The sequence below is a fragment of the Staurois parvus genome, unplaced genomic scaffold (assembly GCF_062004578.1).
Source record: "Staurois parvus isolate SC_StPar_1 unplaced genomic scaffold, SC_StPar_1.0 ptg000397l, whole genome shotgun sequence".
Lineage (NCBI taxonomy): Eukaryota > Metazoa > Chordata > Amphibia > Anura > Ranidae > Staurois > Staurois parvus.
In genome coordinates, this window is record NW_028318193.1 from 274,994 (window position 1) to 293,003 (window position 18,010).

The 18,010-nt window shown below is 39.2% G+C and overlaps 1 protein-coding gene across 50 annotated transcripts in view; it reads right to left on the reverse strand.

Moving 5' to 3' along the window:
- Positions 1–1,785: 1,785 nt before the first annotated feature.
- TRDN (triadin) overlaps positions 1,786–18,010 on the reverse strand; it is a 974,263-nt gene continuing 958,038 nt past the window's right edge. For 48 of the 50 annotated variants that reach the window (XM_089686429.1, XM_089686384.1, XM_089686382.1 and 45 more), the window contains 12 exons: positions 17,135–17,200; positions 12,707–12,772; positions 11,541–11,606; positions 11,369–11,434; positions 11,198–11,263; positions 10,989–11,054; positions 10,843–10,908; positions 10,646–10,711; positions 10,439–10,504; positions 10,175–10,240; positions 9,975–10,040; positions 1,786–5,894 (listed from right to left, as the gene is read on the reverse strand). In XM_089686429.1, coding sequence (XP_089542555.1) covers positions 5,755–5,894; positions 9,975–10,040; positions 10,175–10,240; positions 10,439–10,504; positions 10,646–10,711; positions 10,843–10,908; positions 10,989–11,054; positions 11,198–11,263; positions 11,369–11,434; positions 11,541–11,606; positions 12,707–12,772; positions 17,135–17,200 — 866 coding nt within the window. In that variant the 3' untranslated portion in view covers positions 1,786–5,754. The remainder of the gene's footprint in view (positions 5,895–9,974; positions 10,041–10,174; positions 10,241–10,438; positions 10,505–10,645; positions 10,712–10,842; positions 10,909–10,988; positions 11,055–11,197; positions 11,264–11,368; positions 11,435–11,540; positions 11,607–12,706; positions 12,773–17,134; positions 17,201–18,010) is intronic. The other 2 variants (XM_089686432.1, XM_089686431.1) reach the window with 2 other exon arrangements.

An 18,010-nucleotide genomic window follows, 5' to 3' on the forward strand; every position in this document is an offset into this window, starting at 1 on the left:
AATCTACCATTTTTGCCTTACAGGGGTCATCCTCCCTTAGATGTGCCTAAACATTACCTCCTCACTATAATGTGCCAATCGCACCAATTTGTGAACTTATTCAGAAATGTAATTTTTGATATTTGGAGGAATTAAAATCCCTCAGGTGTCCAATACACATTTTATTCACAGCAGACACATGCAAGAATTGGTATCATTTTTCTCAATATCTTGATATTGAGAAACACTGTAGACTCCAATAATTATACAATAAGCAGGACTAATTGTGCCCCTGTCACTGCTGACCTACATTTAGACCCCCAACAGTACATTCTTATGCCATTAGCAATTTCGTTTTTGTTGAAATATGGGGTCACTGGGACCCAATTAGGAAAAAACCCTATAGCAGTATTTTGTGGAGAATTCCACCTGGGTCCCATATGCTGCTACCTTATGGTAAGTTCACAAGGAGGTTAATTGTGGTCATTGTATTGGTGGCTTTGTGCCTTAAAAGGAACAATTGTGCCCTTCAGGACCATGTAACAAAAGAGCTCAATCTTGTGGAATCTGACCTACAGGCTACATCCACAGTAGCAACCTTCTGAAAAAGAATTGGAAACAATGTCAAAAAGGCTCCTGGTTGCTTGCAGCAGTCTTACTATTGGGAACATGCTGCTCTTTCTTTGTGTCTATGTGAGTATATGATAGTGCAAATTGAGGTTTTCTATTTCCGTGTGTGTCTTTTTTTATCTTTTGGTTGAACTGGATGGATGTGTGTCTTTTTCAACCAGATTAACTATGTAAGCTATTATCTGGCTCTGCTTTAGATTTCTTGCAAACATTTAAACTTAGGAGACAATATTTGCTCACCATCTATTAAAAGCTTTTATCTCTATGATGTGTGCCCTTTGTAGTTCCTCCTCTTTGGGTCTAATATAAATTGTGTTACAATGTTGTTTACATCTTGCTGCAATTATACATTTTGATTATGAGTTATGTAAAGTGATGTGCAGTGACAGGTGACATGGATAGTGAGGAATGAGATATGCTTTCTGGGTTGAAAATCTCTCAGAAATACTAGCAAGTTATGTGTTTACTGGGGTGAAGATATTTTAAGCGGCATAGATACCGGAAAGTGAGCTGTATGTACTGGGGTGCAGATATCACAAGCAGCTTGGATAGTGTGGAGGGGTGCAGATCTCTCTGGTGGTATGGATACTGGACAGTGAGATATGTGTACTGGGTTGCAGATCTCACTAGTAGCAAAGATACTGGAGAGTGAGGTGTTTGCACTAGAATGAAGACCCCACTAATGAGAGGACACTGGAAAGTGAGGTTTGTGTACTTGGGTATAGATCTTTCTGGTGGCATGAATACTGGGAAGTAAGAAATGTGTAATGGGGTACGGATCTTTCAGGTGGAATACCAGAGAAGTGAGTGTATGTACTGGGATGCATGTCTCACTGGTCACAATATTACCAGGGAATAAGTTGTGTATATTTTTGGTAATCTACAGGTAATTGTTTTTTTTTCTTGCAGTTTGCTTCCTTTATATGTGGGAAATCCCCTCCTTTGTTGTCAGTTTCGTCCCCTGCATTATCCCTCCCATATATGGAAGAAATCAGTGATTTCTCGATAATTTAAGTGGATTTAATATACATACTGTATATACATTTCACTTGTGTAGAAAAAATGATAGAGATAGATAGATAGATAGATAGATAGATAGATAGATAGATAGATAGATAGATAGATATCTCAGTAATTTAAAGGAAAAAAGGCAACACTCAAAAAAAATTTCAAAGCTTTCTCTAGTGCTCAGATTAAGTTTATTTTCATTTCCCAGTTGCACACTACTTTGGCAAGAAATAAAATAGTTTATTAATCTAAAATTACAGCAGCAATTTCTTTTAAGACTACACTTTGTAAACATGCCTCACAAAAATATCTCCAAATGAAATGACAGTCAGGGTGAAGAAGAATAATACTTCATGGAAAATACACTGTAACTCCCAGCATAATTTGCATGGATTTTAAATGAGAAAGTCCTAGAGATTTCTTTTGACATATCAGTTTACCAGAGAAAAATGTACAGCAATCTTTGCAGCCATGCCATTAAAAATACATTTTCTGGAAGAGGACAAGAGGTCAATGTGGCAAATGTCAATAAATACGATAATGATGGAAGACTATAAAAGGGTTATATGCAGACTTCATAAGCAGGCTTAATGAGCACAAATCATATCTCAATACATTGCATTTTTCATATATGCAGGAGTTCCACCAATGTTTCTATTGTCACTGTTTTTTATGAGCAACTCAGCTCTCAGCAAAGTGACAGCTTACCACATAGCAGTAAAAGTGAAGTGTCAAATTTTGTCACTTTCTTCACACTGTGTTAAGCTTTGTGCCATCTCTATAAATCTTTCATAGACATACTTATGCTTTCTCAACAATAATCCATATCACAACAATGTTAGATACCACTCTCATGGTATAAAATGAGATAAACTATGTTAAAGCAGTGGCACTCAATCGTTTGCAGAGATGTTGAATGGCAGAAAGCCATTTTTCTGGGCAACCAAACCAATTACCAGTAAACCTTATGTTATGATCCATACTGGTGGTCTGTTATTATTCTGAGCTCTCAAAAGCTCTGGGTCTGAAAATACTGTGTTATATATGATCATCCGAGAACCCTATACATACAGTACTATTGACCCACGATTTGGCCCTTAAATTATGTATTCTTGTTCAATTTTTAATCATAGCTCTTCAATACTAAACCAGGTATGATTTCATACACTGTGCTTACATTGTGAACTGGTTGTGAACGTAATGCGTAAGGGCACTATCTGCTATAGTATTTTAATGCAATGATTATATATGGATTCTTGTATGACAATTACATCCTGAGTCAGAAAACCAATGTTTTCACTGGTTATGTTTATATACCCTGATACAGACCCAAAAAGTGAACATTAAGTTAGCAAACAGAGTTTACTAAAGTTTGCAACTTGTGATACATCAGTTAATAAATGGTATCAAACATATTTACATCTGTAAAGTGTTTCTAAAACAGATAAAGCTACAGACCACATTCCAAGTAAGTACAATCAAAAATGGCATGTACAAGTACTAGTTTCACATACTCTTCAATCCATCAATTTCATGTAAAAATTATGTTAACATAAAAACATGAATACATTCACATGTGTGGTGTGCTGAGTATTGCTCTTGATTAAAAAGTAACACTACCCAAAGCAGTAGGGCAGGGCTTGAATCTGTTTAGTACTTATCGTGGGATCCAAGCAGGGAGAGTCCTCACCAACATAGCTCTGGAATAGTAAGCTTGGCTTTTCAGGTGAGCAACTGTTATCACTTACCTATGGTAATTTACTATTTTCTTTTTTTAGAAGAATCTACTACAGTAAAAATGTAAAAGCATTCTGTGTCCTGCACCCTCTCCATATTAGTGTATGGAGAACTCATTAAGCCAGTTGGTCCTAAAAAACAAAATTAAGGAGTGAGGAATCTCACTGCTGGGGTCCCCAAAGCACTAAGGAATTGGTGGAGGAGGAAATTATATCCCATGCCACCTATACCAAGCAATTCCATTCAGGTAGAATTGTTCTTATTCTTAACACAATAAAGTCAGTCATATGCTATGCAAATCCTTTCAATTTGTCATGCCATGTTGTCAGTGAACTGTACAACAATATGCAGGCATCTTCACTTTTCCCTGTCATATAGTTGATGGAAGGTGGAAGCAAATTTAGTTTTACATTCATAAACAGTCTGCTAGGATATTAACTGTATTGGGATGAGAGCAGGCCTTACACAATGGCATTGAGGAAACACTCTGGAGGGCACCCACTTTATTATGCTGGGAAGCAATCAAAGAGAAGGAATAAAAGCAGCTGTCTGGAAACAGATTAATTCACATGAATGCATATTCAGTCACTTTCACTCACTGTGGCCCAGCTGGTGACACTGCTATTCTACTCATCCCTAAAGCTCTCAACCAACATATTTATACTAGTGCCAGAGCTGTAGACGCATGCACCAATGAGCATGATAATTTCCTGACTGCATTTAATCACTAGAGACATTATGTTCATAGAAGTCATCAAGTCTTGAAATCATCAATGAGACCTTCCAATGTAATGCATAGTATGGCAATGTCTGCCTTTTCTTGTCTACTTTTGTTTTCTTGTACCTTTGCTTTTGATGGATAAACAGGGTTATGTTTAGTGTGACTGTTTACTATGTACTACAAATTATTTTAGCATTGAAAAGCAATGTCATGTTGTAGGATGTGGGAAAGTCTCTTGTAGTAAAAGTCATTATGCTTGAGGCATTAAACATCCAACAAAAGGCACCAACAAAGCAGCATTTTTTGTTTACATTCACAGCAACACAATCCTCAGCTACACACACATATAACACAATGGGCAAACAAGGTGGTAAGTGACTCTTAAGATTTGCTCAGAGAATCCCTGTGCCCATCTAGTCTCTGTACAGTGAGCACCATTCATACAAAGTCATCTTTGTACATCACCACCACCATCACAAATAAAATCTTCAATTACAATTCAAACATCATACTATATTTAAGCTAACCTTTACAAAAAAGCATTTTGTCATTTTTTATGTACACATAGCTTGTTAACTATAACTTACTGAATCTACTAAAGCAAATGCAAAAATCCACAACCGAAATATTCAAATTAGCCTAGTCAAGGCAAAATATAATCAAAGTCATTGAACATCTTCAGCAGCATGATGCCAGCCTCTTGTAAATAAATCTTTTTCATCAGTCTATTTTACCAAGCCATTGTTTGAGGACACTGAATAAGGTGTGTTACATTCGTATGCACCTATAAAATTATTACAGGTAGTGCTTGTCTTTTCATACACCCTAGCAGCAAAATAAAATGTAATAGTCCAACTGGAGTAAACTTGTATAAACAGGAAATAATATGATGGTGCATCATTATATTTCTGCACTAGGTTGTCTATTTTTTCCTGTACAATCATTTTTTAAGCTCCTATCCACTGTTCAGGTATCGATGAACACATTATTGTCAGTGTATCCCTTGAAAATTTTACATTGTTTAATATCATATAATATTTTGCTTGGTATAGACAGTATAAAAACTTCAAGAGGGGCCTTTAAGACATGTGCCCAGAGGTATCATTTAAAGTTATGAGTAGCTGATGTCATATATTAATGGGCTATTAACTGTTCAACAGCTTAGCACCATTCAGTCAATGCAAACTGCCACATTTTACTACTCTGTAAACTTGAAACTGCAGCGGTGCAGTTATTAAGATAAACAAGAGTGCATTTCAAGAAAATCCATAATGTCGTTTGCCTAGAAAAGTAAAAATTAATTGCCTGTCACTGCTATTATCACAATACCTTGTTAATATGAATGTAACAAACATATTGAATGTCAGCATTAGGGTTTTCTTTGTGCTAATTGGTGACAAAGCAGTAAATTCAACAAGACATAAACATGATTTGTTTTGCAGTTTGAAGTCAGTTGTTCATACCTAGGCTATCTTTCATTGTTACATAATGAAGGACCATGTGCCCTTGTCATGACACATTCCTATATGTCATTCTCCTTTCTTATTCTCATGACACTTAGAACTGTAAAAGTCTTTCTCTGCCTAGTGACCTGTTACTAGGACACAGCCTGTAAAGACTACAGTCCTTTATAAAAGGTTCCAAGAATAAATTCTAGGAATAAATATCTGGTATGTCTTCTAGTTTTCCACTGCTCCAGTCTTCATCTCATCAGCCTCGGAATGACTGGAGTATTGCTCCTGACTGTAGGCCGAGGTGAAAAAAGGAAGTCCATAGCTAAGTCCATCATAGATAAGGCTTTGGAAGTAGCTGAGAAGATCTGGAAAACAAGACAGTTGTTAAGCATTTAAACATTATAAAATCAGGAAATTTTCTCTTTACAGAAAAATTGTTTGCAGAATAGTACATGCAAACTGCAGGAAATAGATTATTATTATTATAATACAGTATTTATAAAGCGCCAATAGTTCGCTCAGCGCTGTACATTACAAAGGGGGACAGAGCATGTGACAGAACAACACCAATACAAAGCAAAACATGAGGGGATTGAGGGCCCTGCTCTTTCAAGCTTACAATCTAGGAGGGAGGGGATGGTGGCACAGGAGGAGATAGCTGTGGGGGATGGAGTGGTAGGAAGAGTGGAGGAGGTCGGTCAAGTTAGCAGGGGGTGGGGTAGGCTTCCCTGAAGAGATGGGTTTTCAGGGTGCGCCTAAAGGAGAGGAGAATAGGTGATAATCTGATGGGTTGGGGCAGGGAGTTCCAGAGCATGGGTGACACCCTGGAGAAGTCCTGGAGGCGGGCATGGGAGGAGGAGACCAGGGAACTAGAGAGAAGGAGGTCTTGTGAGGAGCGGAGTGTGCGTGCTGGGCAGTACTTGGATATTAGGTCAGTGATGTAGTTCGGGGCAGTGTGGTGGATGGCTTTGTACATCAGTGTTAGGATTTTGAATTTGATCTGTTGCACAATCGGAAGCCAGTGGAGGGATTGGCAGAGGGGGGTGGTGGAAACGGAGCGGTTGGAAAGGTGAATGAGTCTGGCAGCCGTATTCAGGATCGATTGAAGCGGGGATAGCCAGCGGCGAGGCAGGCCAGTGAGGAGGGAGTTGCAGTAGTCGAGTCGTGATATGATGAGGGAGTGGATGAGCTGTTTAGTGGTTTCTGGGGTTTGGAACGTGCATATTTTGGCGATGTTGCGGAGGTGGAGTCTGCACGAGTTAGTTAAAGATTGGACTTGGGGCTGGAAGGATAGGTTGGAGTCCAGAATGACACCAAGTACTCTGGCCTGAAGGGCGGGTTTGATATTGGCATTGTTGGATGTGATGGAGATGTCAATGGGGGGTGGTGTGCGGGCTGGTGGGAAGACAAGAAACTCGGTTTTGGAGAGGTTCAGTTTAAGGAAGTGGAGCGACATCCAATCTGATATGTCGCTCAGTAGGTGTGTGATTCGGGCAGAGACCGAGGGGGTGAGGTGGGGGGTTGAGAAATAGATTTGTGTGTCGGCAGCATAGAGGTGGTAGTTGAAGCCATGAGAGTGTATGAGTTGGCCAAGGGAGGAGGTGTAGATGAAGAAGAGAAGGGGCCCAAGGACAGAGCCTTGAGGGACCCCAACAGAGAGGGGGAGTGAGGGGGAGGTGGTAGCATTATAGGTAACGCTGAAGGAGCGTTGTGACAGGTAGGATGAGAGCCAGGAGAGAGCAGAATCTCTGAGGCCGAGGGAGTGTAGTTTTTTGAGGAGGAGGGGGTGGTCGAAGGCCGCAGAGAGGTCATGGAGTAGGAGCACTGAATAGTGGCCATTAGCTTTGGTGGTTAGAAGGTCGTTGGAGAGTTTGTGTAAGGGGGTTTTGGTGGAGTGTAGGGGACGGAAGCCAGACTGTAGGGGATCGAGGAGGTGGTTGTCGTTGAGGTGAGAGCATAGGCAGGTGTAGACGAGGCGCTCGAGGAGTTTAGATGTAAATGGGAGCAGGGAGATGGGTCTGAGGTTTTTCGGGTCATTGGGGTCCAGGGAGGGCTTTTTAAGTATGGGGGTGATGTGTGCATGTTTCAGAGGGGAGGGGAAAGTGCCTGAGGAGAGGGAGAGATTGAAGATGTGGATGAGGGAGCGTAGGATGGAGGGGGAGGGAGGTCGTAGGAGTTGTGAGGGGATAGGGTTGAGGGGGCAGGTGGTGAGGCGGGCATCAGAGAGGATCTTGGAGACTTCCTCGATGGTAGTAAGGTCAAAGGTGCGGAGTGTTGGGGGAGCTTCAGTATGAGGAATGTAGGGTGGGGTGAAAGATTAAAAGATGATCTCTTCCTTCTTGCTATTTTTGTTTAAATCAGATCCATTTTCAACAACCATATCATAAATCAAGGTTACAAAAAACTATTTCTGGACAAAAAAATTAACAAAAAAGAAAAGAAACCTGTAATGAAAAAATGGAAGCTGCCATTGCAGATCTTTGAGTATGCCAATTGATAAGCTCCCATGATGATCCAAAGGCTTGAATGCTTAGTCATTTATCTAGAAAATGTATGGATATCAAGCGTTATAGCTTCATGTTGGCTTTGCATTTTTGTGCATACTTGATCCTGGTCCCTTATTTAGAAAGCATGATGCCAAAGACAGCTAGGCAACTAGTTTTGTCATAAGTCGTAAATTCAAGCCCCATACTTTTTTCAGTACAAAATTCCTTTAACAATCAATGCTTACCAAATATATAGCATCTTATTTTAGGTACCCCTAAGGTGTGCACATGTATTGCCAGTGCCCCAGAGTTGTGTATCAATGATTTACAAATGACACTTTATCTTTCGAAGCAAATTATATACTCAGTGTGTGTTATAGAATTTTTGAAAAAATATTATAGCTCCATAGCCCTAGGTTACTAAGCAGTTGTAGTACTTGAAACTATATACAGGTGTTTGATCTACAGGCCTTTGGCACTCCTACATAGACATACTAGGATCTGTTTTACCCTAGTGCAGAGAATGCAATAAGGAAAAAATGTCTAGCCTTTAGAACCACTTTATTGCATCCTTTTTCTGAGACTCGCTGCAAACAGCAGTCTGTGGAGGAGAGTTACTCTGGTTGTCACTGGACATTTCCTCTGATTCTTTTGGGTGTACCTCTCTACTTGGAAGCAGCTGGGGCTAATGTTGATAGAGCTGATAGTGTCTCTATAAGTTCAGAGGCAGACATCAGATCAGTAGAGCCATCTACTATAAACATCTTCTACATCCTCCCAGTCTTCCCAGAATGTTTTTAGTGACCCTTCCTCCACTGTCTCCACTGTGTCCTCCTCCTCTTAGACTATAGTGAACTTAAAGTCTGTTTCCCTCAGGACCCCTGGAACATATGTAGCATACATGTAGCAGTAATTTCTCCCTATCCTTATCAGTGGATATCCCCCCCCCCAAATTCCAGGCTGGTGATTGATCCCCTCTCGATTTTGCACTGTTGTATGGTTCAATCACAGCTGCTGGAGGCTCAAATGTGTCCCAGCATGCAGGCAGTAGATGCAGTCTTTTATAAGCATGCTTGGTGATAGAACTGGTTGTAACACTAATTGCAAGAGGTCCGTGAAGTGAATGCACTGGCTATAAGGGCACATCACAGCTGATATTCTTTTGGAGCTCCCATATGTGATGTCCATGATTTCATGCTTGGCTGGGGTGTATAGCGTCATGCTTCATGTGGTTCTAAATGCTGCCCTGTGCCAGTGAAGGTCCCTTCCCTGTTTGCTATGCCAGGTGCATTTATTTTAAAATATCTCACACACTGGAATGCCACACATGGTGGCATGTTGCTTTGAGAAGACCATTGCAGAATTTCAGTAGAACAGCACAGGCTGGCTCTAGCAACCAAAGTATATAGCTCCTTTCTTCTTTTTCAGCCAGAAAGCACCAGATATGTCCTACCAACAGGTCAAAAGGCAATGTCTTCTAGATCCAGATTGTAACGCTGTGATCTCCAATTAGAGTTGCAAAAACTGGAAACCTTTTCTCCACAAAAACAATTGCACTTACACTTGACTGTAATGAGGTGCTGAGTAGTGTGATGTTAATAAAGCCTAACTGCAGCTGAAACATTTTTTTCCATTTTAGATAGAATGGGAAAGGGTTTGAATGTCTGTTTGGATATGTATAATTAAAGGAAAAAATCAGATAAATAAGATTGATAAGAAAAAATACTTCAACTTGGCTTGACTATAAATGGGAACTCAAAGTACTTTTGTCAGATGAATGAATTTTTCTAAAGATTCTTTATCCAGGTACAGGCAGAACAAGAACCCGTGAGAATAGATATACCCTGCTTGACATCAGACACTTTGATTCACAATTTATCAGGCTAATTAGGTACTTTATTATTTATAGAATACAGTTATGCCTAAATTTAAACACTTATATTGAAAAAATACCTTTACCTTCACTTGACTGCTTAAGTCCATTAATGCCATCAAAGAAGAGACTCTGCAGGTATTCAAGGAGACCTAAAAGAATAAAGATGCTTTAGTGGTGTGGTATACCTGTTAGCCAATTTTGAAGATAAGAAAAGTTGCAACTGAAGATTATAAAAGGTAAAGTAGATAGACTAGAAAATGTATTAAATATACAGTAGCCTTACCTTCTCCAGACTTCTTAAGCCCATTAAGTCCATCAAAGAAAAGGTTTTGTAAGTATTCTAGAAGACCTGAAACATTTAAGAACAGCTGCTGGCAAAGTTGTGTGCTAAGTTATGTTAATCAAAACAATCATTATGTATAAAGAGAATCATTTACAAAGAGAGGCATAAGTGTTGTGTATATTCATATTATCATTTTGACAAGAAAGAACTATGGGTCAGGTTAAGCAACAGGTAAAGATGTGCTGTCATGTAAATGTTTCTTACCTTCTTTCAATTCAGAAAGTCTATCGAGTCCACCATAGAACAGACTCTGTGAGTAGTTTAAAGTTCCTAAAAGGAGAAAAACAATTGTATATATAACATAGATAATTAGACGTCTTCCACTGTGATAATTAATTATGCCTGATGTCTACAACTTCAAAAAGGTGATTATACATTTGCAGAAAGACTAGCTATGCAAAATATTTTTACCTTCTTTAAACTCAGAAACTTTGTTGAGTCCATCATAGATCAGACTCTGGGAATAGTTAAAAGTTCCTAGAAGAAGATACACAGTTTCATTTCATGCATATTTTGGTGTATTATATATGTTCTTGTTTGCTTGCAATTAACCGAAAAAAACCAAACTATTCTATATTATTACAGCCTAGCAATTTAGTTGTTTTTACCTTCTTTAAACTCAGAAAGCCTATTGAGTCCATCATATAACAGACTCTGGGAATAGTTAACAGTGCCTAAAAGAAGAGATGCAATTGTATTCATGGTATACAAAAAAGAAGAAAATGGTAATTATTTAAAGTGCAGAATATTTTACCTTCTTTAAACTCAGAAAGACTACTGAGTCCATCATAGAGGAGAGTCTGTGAGTAATTAAAAGTACCTAGAATGAGAAAGTCAAGTGTGTTTACTGTCAAAGAATATTTTTTTTTATATTTATTGATTTTAAAATGTTTTCTTATATATTTATTTGCTATTGAATGTAGCACTTTATTTGAATATACTTGCACAGAATGATACCCTTACCTTCTCTGAGCTCAGAGAGCTTACTAAGTCCATCATAGAAAAGACTCTGGGAGTAGTTTAAAGTACCTGAAAGCACAGATAAATTGGTGGCTTTGTATTAATTATGTATTTTTTAGAGAGTAGAAAAAAATTTAAAAGCTATATAACTATGCTACTTTCTAGTATCTTTACCTTCTTTGAACTCAGTAAGTCCATTGAGTCCATCATAGATAAGTCTCTGGGAGTAGTTAACAGTACCTGAAAAAAATAAATAAGCACACTTACATTTTCAGTACATTATAATTACAGTACATTTAATATTAAGCTACTCTATGTGCAGACAGACATGTCAGGGCATCTTTACCGTCTTTGAACTCAGACAGTCTGTCTACTCCAGAGGAGAAAAGATTCTGGGAATACTCAAGAATATCTAAATAAAAAGAGATGTTGATGTTATCTAGAAATACTAAAAAGACTACTAATACTAGGGTAAAATAAAATAAAAATGTGTGTAGTTCATATACATCAGGGCATGTACAGATACATGGGGGTTGATTTACTAAAATTGGTGCACTCAGATCTAGGTGCAACTGTGCATGGTAGTCAATCAGCTTCTAACTTCAGCTTGTTCAATTAAGCTTTGACAATAAAACCTGGAAGCTGATTGGTTTCTATGCAATGTTGCACCAGATTTTGCACTCTTCAGCTTTAGTAATTAACCTCCATAGCGAATATGTACATATGTACAAATACAGATACAAAATATGTCACACTTGCATGTTGGATTTTCAAGCATTTTTTTACTATTCAGTATTGGGGTGTAAAAATAATTTCCCCTACTTCTTTGTCTGAGGAAAACTCTAGAGAGGAGAGGCACCTGAGATTTGGCATGCCCTGCTGCATGAACTGTGTGATACTTTACTGATAAAACCAAGTTTTAATTCTGAATAACAATATAAAATGCCAAAGCTCACAATGGTGTTTGGTGATCCTCCAAACCACAGAGCTCTGATATGTAATACTTCTCTGCACACTCAGGAAATTGAAGGCAGAATGTCAAATTTCAGGAGGGGGGCCTAGTAAATTAATCTTATAGGGAGGCAAACAAAAAGTATTCATAAGTACCGGTATGCTTATATAGCTATCATTGTTAACAACTGAATATTAAAATATTTGCATAGCCCAGATATGACTTTTTCCTTATGAGTCCATAAAATGCCCAAACATTTGATCACAACAAACTCTTTGGAGGTAATCAGAACCAGCCTCACTGAAGCCTTACTACAATTTATACTATCAGTAAATATAAAACCAATCAAAATCTACCCAATTTTATAGCATTCAGAAGTTTAACTTTATTTTCCACAGATGCTTTTTAAGTTTTGCTTTTTTTAGGGGGTGGCTGACAAAAAGCTGGAGTCTTCCGATTTAAAATAAGAAAATTAGGAACGAGAGCTATAACAATGTGATTTCATATTTGGGAAATGGTAATGATAAACTACAGTGTATTAAGGCACAAGAAAATATTACCTTTTCCAAGTTGACTAAGTTTGTTTACTGAATCATAGAACAGATCCTGAATGTAGCTAGACAGATCTGCAAAACATATAAATGTACATATTTTATATGTTTTCTGCATGTTTATCATGGCAGACATTGAATATTTTGTTCTGTTTTTCTGATAGTGTGTTATCATATAGTGCATTACCATCAATTTTTGTGGACCTTAAAAAATGCATGTTGACAAAGGAAACTCATGCAGATTGCATTTCTGATAATACACATCAGCTTATCGCCGATAGATAAATAGACTTGGCTGAATGGTATAGTAATCCTCATTGCTGCAGTTTCGCTGCTGACTGCCTTTTTAAATATCTAATTATAGGCCATATCTGGCTTTGAATACATTCAAGCATGCAGCCAGGGAAATCAGAATGAAAACATAAGTGTTCCAAGTCAACAGCACAGTAATAAAGCCATGTAATTAACATGGCAACCTGGCATCCAGCATTTTTAATTAGTTCAACAAAAACTTTATTGGAAAAATGTGGTGCAAAAAACAGACATCGGAAATTTGTCCACAAAGGCATGAATGCCCAAATGGTCTAATACAAAGAATTATTAATAAGACATATCACAGAACTCTCCACAATTGTAAAAAGTGAGAAAAAGGGGAAATGTGTAGGGAAACTATAAGAAATAAATGCATATCACATTAAAAAATATATATAAATAAATATATACAATCATTATATAGACATATCATCCTAATTTTCCGGAGTGTCAAGAGCTCCACTCCCGGAAGCCGAGGTAAGTACTGAAAAACCCTGAAGGGAAGCAGCCGGGGAGTAACAAAGAGAGAAAACCAATAACAGTCACTAGGGAGGGGCCTACCATGGGAGGGATATATGTTTTCACAAAGAAAGGGGTATTACCAAGCTTAGAGGTAATGTGAGAAGCGATGAGAATGAGAGTAGGAACTAGACATTTCATTTCTTTTCGATTTGTTTTTTAAACGGGAATTTAATTTTTTGACATTTGGATGTATACAAATTTCAAAATGGACATAGTAACAAATGTCACTGAATAAAAAAAAGTTATAATGAAATTAACGAGTGTATTCATTTCATTCAGATGACATCACATGAGAATATAGTAGTTCGGGCCAATGGGGAAATTAATATAATTTTCAAATTCGGATTCAGATAAAGAATGGATCCAAATTCTGTTCCAAATTGCAAAATTTTTTTAATCCACCTGGACCAACGAATATATGAAGTGAATACAGAAGATATGAAAATAACACCGAAAATCAGTTCAATCACTTTAATGAACACGAACAAGTGCAAATGAATCAAAACAAAACAAAAATTTCTGCTGTGCACAGGAAGAGGGAGAAATAGGTCATGGAACTAAGAGTAGGAAGGGGCAAGGAGAAAAGAAAAAAAAAACAGGAAGGGGGCAATGGAGGGGGGGGGGGAGAGGTGGGACGGGAAGGGAGGGAAGAGCTTTGTGGGAGGAGAGCTCCATCAACAGATCAAAAAAAAAATTAGAGTAGGGGAGCGAAGGAACATGTCGTAGTACCTCCCCAGCATATGCCCCCTGAGCCTAACCTAATAAAGTAATCAAAGAGGGGCAAGGTCCTTTGTGGGCATAACTGCTCCTGTCTGCCATGTACCGTATATACTCGAGTATAAGCCGACCCGAATATAAGCCGAGGTACCTAATTTTACCACAAAAAACTGGGAAAAACTATTGACTCGAGTATAAGTCGAGGGTGGGAACACCAGTGGGAAGAATCGTGCCTCATCATTGGTGTCAGTGGGAGGAATAGTGCCCCATCACTGGTGGCAGTGGGAGGAATAGTGCCCCATCATTGGTATCAGTGGGAGGAATAGTGCCCCATCATTGGTATCAGTGGGAGGAATAGTGCCCCATCATTGGTATCAGTGGGAGGAATAGTGCCCCATCATTGGTGTCAGTGGGAGGAATAGTGTCCCATCATTGGTGTCAGTGGGAGGAATAGTGTCCCAACATTGGTGTCAGTGGGAGGAATAGTATCCCATCATTGGTGTCAGTGGGGGGGTGGAGGAATAGTGCCCCATCGTTGGTGTCAGTGGGGGGGAGGAAAAGTGCCCCATCGTTGGTGTCAGTTGGGGGGAGGAATAGTATCCCATGATTGGTGTCAGTGGGGGGTGGAATAGTGCTCCATGATTGGTGTCAGTGGGGGTTGGAATAGTGCCCCATCATTGGTGTCAGTGGGGAAGGGAGGAATAGTGCCCAATCGTTGGTGTCAGTGGGGGGAGGAAAAGTGCCCCATCGTTGGTGTCAGTGGGAGGAATAATGCCCCATCATTGGTATCAGTGACACCAATGATGGGGCACTATTCCTCCCACTGACACTTGCTGACCCCTGTTCCAGTATGGTGCTGCTGCAGCCAGCATATGTGGTTGCAGCAGCACCTAAGCACGGCACACTTACCTGCATCTCCTTCACTCAATTTTCGCGGGGCCGCTCAGCTCCGCCTCCTCACCGGCGAGAAGGCGGAGCCGAGCAGGCGCGCGAACATCCAGTGGGCGAACCAAATGAAGGAGCAGCCGCGCTTCCTGGACCGGATCGTCGTGGGACCGGAGCCAGGTAAGAGACAGCAGCCCCCTGCCCACCCCTGTACTTACCGTAGTTTCCCTTCTGTTGGAAGGGGGGGGGGGATCTGCAGACGTTGACTCGAGTATAAGCCGAGGGGGCCGTTTTTCAGCACAAAAAATGTGCTGAAAAACTCGGCTTATACTCGAGTATATACGGTAAGTATCAGTTTGATCTTAGCATCAAGAAGAGGATCCCATTAAACAAGTATATTCATCACTCAGTTGGAAGTGGATCCAGCAGGCCCACATACACGAGAATTTAGAACATGAGCCTCAAGCAATATGAATTAGTTCTTCCATTCCTGCTACTCCGAGTAAACAGGTAAGCCATTCCTGGATAGTAAAATGTTTTAATTAATGTAATATTAACCCCTTCATGCCTAAGGGTAAAACAAATCTTGGAAAACAAGTGAACCGCTCCAGGTGAGTGCCGGAGATGTATAGCACCTCCACATACATGTTGGTGCTGGCTCGATCCGCGATCACAGGCACAACGCCAAGACACAAAGGTTGGCTGCACAAGTGACAGTGTAGCAGATGAAATCCTTTATTGAAATCCTTTACAATGTAATAAGAACATCACAGCTCCAAGACTGGACAGAGAAACAGTAGACGCATCATTACTGTAATAACTAAGCACATGTTCGTGTGAAATGTTTCTACTGTTTCTCTGTCCAGTCTTGGAGCTGTGATGGTCTTACTACATTGTTTGTAAAGAATTTCAATAAAGGATTTGATCTGCTACACTGTCGCTTGTGCGGCCAACCTTTGTGTCTCGACGTAAAACAAATCTTAAAGCCTAAGTAAAATTTTACAACTTTGACATGTGTTAGTAAAACCGTACATATAATCACAATTACTTTGTACATCCAGGGGGATTACACCTTGTTTTTTCAGGACATATTGGTCTTTCATTTGGTGGTAAATGGTAATGGATAGCTCCTGAATTTTTTTTATTATCAAAGGAAAACTGGCCCAAAATAGTAAAAAAAAAAATCATTTTTTTTTAATTTAGCTGTGTGTGTCTTGTTACTATTATAACCTACCACCAAAGAAAAAACAAAAATAAATTTTCCAGCTCCTGATGATCACAGCAATACCATATATGTGTATGTTATTTGTTGTTTATACCTGTACTACAGCTGAGAAACAATAGTGTGCATTTTGTTTTTTGTTTTTTTTACTTAAAACACACTGACACTAACTGACACTGATGCCAATTTAAAAAAAAAAAGCCTGACCTTTGACCTTGACATTTGACCCTGTCCTTGACCCAAACACTAACCCTGGTACTGAACTAGATCAAACCTTGATGTAGATGTTATTTCTTTAAATATTTATTTATTCATTTTTACAAACCGTTGTTTTTTTTTTCTCTCTACAAGGAGAGAGAGATGTAATGTATCTCTGTCCTCCATTCAGAGAGATAAAAAACAATGGGGCAGGTTTCACAGTGACTGATCACTGTGATAGCCAATCAGAGGCTATGACAGCAATCATGTGACCCGGAATCGGTAGTCCCAGGTCCCAATCGTTAGAACGGGACCCGGGCACTCAGTGACACCCAGGTCTTTGTGTTGGGAGAGCGCTGTGCAGCACAAAGTCAGGTACGCATATATGTGGCCCCACGGAAAAAAAGCCCAATTCTGTGAGGCCGCATATTTGTGTGACTTCGGCGTCAAGGGGGTAATATCATAATAACTTACTATAGATTCCTTTCACAGGTTTAGAAAATTTGATTACATCTTTTATGATTGCTTGATTACCCATTTATATTGTAGTAGTAAAGTAGGTAAAAATAACATAAAATTACCTTCTCTCAGCTCGTTAAATTTGTTAACCCCGTCATTAAAGCCATTCTGTACATAAATAACAATATCTGAGGAACAGAACAGTAGAGAAAAAAATAAATGAAGCAAAAAGATTAGATAAATATCAGTACGGTACATGTTAACATTACTATATTATTTTTTTTAATAAGGCCAAGTTCCAGCCAAAACATTTTTATTTTTGAACATAGTGGGGACAGGATAGGACCCCTGTTGTTTTTTTGGTATGTGAACCCTTTGAGGGATTTTCCCAAGACACAGATTACAATTAAAACACATTTTTTTTCTAGTAAAATTTGGAAGGGTTATTACCTCTTGCAAGTTATTATTATTGTCTATGATGTGCTGTTATGGTAATAACTGCTCTTTACAATGATTACAACAATAAGAATTTGTCAGAAGTGTTTACTTTTTCCAAGCCTATCCAGAACAAAAGAAAAATGTGGGTTTTTTGGCAGCTGGCTTTAAAAGAACAATAAGATTATTTACATTAATCATGTCAGAGCATTTTATTACGTTAATTAAAAGCCTCTGTAAAACAAGGGGAAAGAGGGTGCACTAGTCTAGTGCATTACCTGAGAAGTAACTTTATTAAGTCAAAAGTGTATGTATATACCAGGGGCGGACTGACAACTCATGGGGCCCCCCGGGCAATAGGGGATCATGGGGCCCCTATGTCCTTGCCCAAACTCAAAAAAGCCTATGAAAAAGGTACCAGGAGCATCTCATGGGGCCCCCTACTGACCCCGGGCCCTCGGGCAGTGCCAGAGTTTCCAAATGGTCAGTCCGCCCCTGGTATATACTCACAAACAACTGACAACAAATCTCCAAATCATGGGGAGGGGCTCTGACGTCACGAC